The sequence below is a fragment of the Eriocheir sinensis genome, chromosome 5 (genome assembly GCF_024679095.1).
Source record: "Eriocheir sinensis breed Jianghai 21 chromosome 5, ASM2467909v1, whole genome shotgun sequence".
Taxonomy (NCBI): domain Eukaryota; kingdom Metazoa; phylum Arthropoda; class Malacostraca; order Decapoda; family Varunidae; genus Eriocheir; species Eriocheir sinensis.
The window spans coordinates 27,839,937-27,844,376 of NC_066513.1; the positions used below are offsets into that span (position 1 = coordinate 27,839,937).

General features: G+C 49.4%; 1 protein-coding gene across 1 annotated transcript in view; it reads right to left on the reverse strand.

The window, feature by feature from the left end:
* The window catches only part of LOC126986172 (protein white-like), a 13,213-nt gene extending 9,245 nt beyond the window's left edge, over positions 1–3,968 (reverse strand). The window contains exons 1-6 of the mRNA XM_050842117.1: positions 3,173–3,968; positions 2,393–2,594; positions 993–1,231; positions 694–765; positions 389–487; positions 1–207 (exon numbers count right to left, since the gene is read on the reverse strand). The exon at positions 1–207 is cut by the window's left edge and continues 32 nt beyond it. Coding sequence (XP_050698074.1) covers positions 1–207; positions 389–487; positions 694–765; positions 993–1,231; positions 2,393–2,594; positions 3,173–3,250 — 897 coding nt within the window. The 5' untranslated portion in view covers positions 3,251–3,968. The remainder of the gene's footprint in view (positions 208–388; positions 488–693; positions 766–992; positions 1,232–2,392; positions 2,595–3,172) is intronic.
* Between the last annotated feature and the right edge of the window lie 472 nt (positions 3,969–4,440).

Sequence of the window (4,440 nt, forward strand, 5' to 3'; positions counted from 1 at the left end):
CCCTAAGAAAGCCACACGGCCCTCAGCCATAAGGAGAACCCGGTCGAACATGGCATAGACCTCGGAGCTGGGTTGGTGTATAGTGGACAGGACAGTTTTCCCCTTCTCTGCCATCCCCTTCATCATGCTGACCACATTCTGCGCCAGGAAGGAGTCCAGGCCTGAGGTGGGCTCGTCGCAGAATAGCAGGGCAGGGTTGGTGAGGACCTGAAGGCGAGCGAAGGGTGTCAGAAATTAAGAGTGGAAGGAAAAAGGAGAAAGCAATGAAGAATAATGAGTACAAAAAGCAATACAAGAGTAACTTTAGACTTGTTTCTCTCTCTCTCTCTCTCTCTCTCTCTCTCTGCCTGTCCATCTATCTATCTATCTATCTATCTATCGGACTCACCTCGCAAGCAAAGTTCAGCCTCCGTATCTCCCCGCCAGACAGCTTACGGTCCAGGCCTTGAGTCCCGATGCGCGTGTGTTCACAGCCGCTTAAGCCCAACTGCAGAGAGAGCGAGAAAGAATAAGAAAGGGACAAAAAAAAGGGTCATATTCTTAAACATTTCGGCGCCCAAGCTCACATCTTTGACAAGGCTTTTGTATGAGTATTAGGCATGTTCAGGAGCAGTTTTATGACCCTTCTGGTATAGTCTGACCGTTCCCCTGTACCAAGAACGTTGAGGGCGAGAGGTCCCAGCCTTTACTCACGTCCATGATCACTTGGTCGACCCTCGCCAGTCGCTCCCCGTGGGTCAGGTGGCGGTCCATGCGCAGCGCCGCCTGGGGGATAGAAGATTACATAAGAACATAAGAACGTAAGGAGTCTGCAAGAGGCCGGTTGGCCTATACAAGGCAGCTCCTGTACACTCAACCCCACCTTACCTCACCATCCATGGCTTTATCTAACCTCTTCTTGAATGTATATATGTTAGTGTGCATCTTGTTATATAGTCCAGCATTCTGTCCTTGTAAGGCGTAGGTGGTAAAAGTTTTATAGTGTCCTGTACCTGGAAGATGAGCTGCTCCCGCACGGTGATGAGGCCGATGAAGAGGTCGTCCTGCTGCACGTAGGCCGAGCGGCTGGTCAGAGTGTCGGGGTCGACGCGGCGGCCGTTCACGAAGAGGTCACCGGTGATGCGCAGCTTGTGATTGTTACGGTACGTCAGCACGTTCAGCAGCGTGGTCTTGCCCGCCCCCGAGGCGCCCATGATGGCCAGCAGCTCTCCTGGCCGGCACACGCCCGTCACTGGGAACAACACACAGGTTCAAGGAGTGACAACCCTCGTAGTCGGCTCCGACAGCCCAGCGCCGCCCAGCAACGGGAAAAAGTCTTCGGTCGATAGCAGTTTTCGATGCGTCAGAATGTCATGAGTGTGCAGCATGAGTATCACGAGCCTGTCACCCGCGCAAACAGACTAGATCTTCGTCCTACCAACTCCTCCTGCCTTACTACCTCCATTGTCTCTTTTCATCACATTCCTTCAGCCTTAAACTATCCTTACGACCACAACTGTCTGGGTCGCAAATTTCCTTTCCTCCCTCTCTCTCTTTCCCTCACCCTAATCCTCCTACCCACCTTCCCTCCCTCTTTCTCTCCCTTCCTTTCTCTTGATCCTTTTTTCCTAACTTAACCTAACTAATACTGATCGCACCACAGTTCAACCTTGAAACTACACGTCTTGACTCTAAATAATTATGGTCCAAGTTTTTGCGTCACTTCGTGTTTGTTTTCGCCAAAGTGATCTTGACAATCTTCTCCAAGCTCGATAAGAAACAGGTTTGGTCCTAATGCGTCGCTCCCAAAAATTCTTTGGTAAATATAAAGGGAAAATATTTGGACCCGGTGACCTCAATGAAGCTAAGAACCAAGTAATTATCAAACAGGTTATTATATACTGAGAGAGAGAGAGAGAGAGAGAGAGAGAGAGAGAGAGAGAGAGAGAGAGAGAGAGAGAGAGAGAGAGAGAGAGAGAGAGAGAGAGAGAGAGAGAGAGAGAGAGAGAGAGAGAGAGAGAGAGAGAGAGAGAGAGAGAGAGAGAGAGAGAGAGAGAGAGAGATAGGTAGACAGGGTGTGAGAGGAAAAGGGAGAGAAGGAATGAAGGAAAAAAAAGGAGAAAAATAAAAAAAATAAAGAAAAACTATATCTTTTCTTTCTCTTTCCCTTCCTATCCTTTCTCTTCTTCCTCTCTTTCCCTTCCTATCCTTTCTCTTCTTCCTTTCTTTCCCTTCTCTTCCACTTCCTGTTCTTCCTCTCTTCCTTTCTCTTCCCTTTCTCTTTCTTTCCTAATCTTCCTTCCTTCTCTCCTCCTCCTTCTCTCACCATTCTACTCTTTCTCTCTTCCCTCCCTTTCCCTCCTCCTTCTCTCTCCTTCCCTCCCTCACCTCTCTTCCTTTCCCTCCCTCTCACCATTCTTAAGGATCCGTAGCTCCGACGAATGAGTGCTCGCTCCCGTCCGCCGCCGCTGTCCGCTGCCGCCCGCCGCTGGCTTCGCGTACACGTTGACGCCCCGCCAGCTGAGGGTCAAGGGGTTCGATTCCTCGTCTATAGTAAGGGAGGAGGACGCTGAAGAAGGGCTGGAGGAGGAGGGGCTGTAGTTGGTGGCCATGTTCTGTTGGGGGAGGGGGAGAGAGAGAGAGAGAGAGAGAGAGAGAGAGAGAGATACTGGTGAGAGCTGGTTTGAGCTAGACTGCTACCTCCTCCTCCTCCTTCTCCACTTCCTCTCTCTCTCTCTCTCTCTCTCTCCAACGGTGTATAGTATAGGCCTAAGGTTGAGGTTTTTATAAGGAAACACTAATTAAGTGAAAGACGAGGAAGAAGAGGAAAAAGAAGAAAAAGAAAACAAGAAGAACAAGAACAAAAAGAACAAGAAAACAAGAAAAGAACAAGAAAAGAGCAAGAAAAAAAAGAAAATAAATAAAAGAAGAAAAAACTACCACCAAGACTGAGAAAAACATCCTTATTTGAATACTTCTTGCAAGCACGAAATCACCACCACCACCACCACCACCACCACCATCACCACCACCACCACCAACAACAACAACAACACCACCACCACCAACAACAGCAACAACAACCTCGAAATCACACCCAAAGCATTTCTATTTCCTCTCTACTTTTTTTCTCTTGTTTTTAATCTTGAAGTATTTCTTCTACGGTAAAAAAAAAAGTGCTAAGGATGCTTACCCTGAGGGACACGTGTTGCCTCGTTATTGTCCAGTGCTGATCCTCCCGGGGGCTGGAACCCTCCCGTATGGTTATCATGGTTATTCCTCTTCAGCACCTTCAGCGCCTTCGTCAGCAGTATGTGGCTTCAGCAAGGTATCGTCAGCAATGTAGAGGGTCGTCAGCAATGAATTAATCCTCCTGCTTTGGTCATTCCGTCAGCAGTGCACAAGAAGAAAACCGTCAGCAGTTTCAATACGGTCCTTCTGCTTTGGTTCCTCCGTCAGCAGGCCATCGTCAGCAGTCAGCAGTATATTTGGTCCTCCTGCCTTGTCAATTCCATCGGCAGTCCCTCGTCAGCAGTGTGTAGAGGGCCGCCAGTAGTGTGAATTTGGTTCTGCTGCTTTTGACACAGCGAGGAGGGGACGGTGAGGCTGGCGTTGGTCCTCGCGAAGGTGATGCTGGGAGGAGCGAGATATAGGAGTAGACAGACAGCCCAGCTTGAGAGTCGCGCCGCCTATGCATAAGCTCCGCCTTCCTGCCCGCCTCTCCCGACTTCCGACCCTCGACTCTTTTCCTCCCTCCTCTGCTTGGATGCGTGGTCCATGTCCTGCCCGTGACTGACCGACCGCATGACTGGCCGACTGAATGACTGATAGACTGATTGACCGGCTGACTGACTGACTGAAGGACTGAATTGACTGACCGACTATGATTATGTGACCGAGTGGCTGGCTGACTGACTGACTGACTGACTAACTGACTGACTGACTGACTTATTGATAGACTGATTGACTGACTGATAAACTAACAAATATCTAACTGACTAATCGACTGACTGACACAGTAAATGACTGACTGACTGACTGACTGACTGACTAACCATTCAGCCCCAGAATCGAACCCTGGGACCTCTCTTTTGTGAGCCGAGTACGCTAACTAATGCACCATGGAGTATATGTCTGTCTGTCTGTCTGTCTGTCTGTCTATCTAACTTCCAATTACCCAAACCAGTAGTACACGATTAACCATATCAACACACACACACACACACACACACGTATACTCACCACTCCCTACCCACACACACACACATACCCCCCCCCCCCCATACACCTTTTTCCCTTCCCTAAGCATCGCATCACCTAGACTGGGAGAGTGGTGTAACCCTCTCCCCTTGTCTAAAAATAGCCCTCCCCCCTTCCCTCACCTCCCTACTCCCCCACGGTGAAAGCTATGCAGTCCGACCGACCCATTCCTTTCCTGACCTACCTCAATGTTTTCTCCTT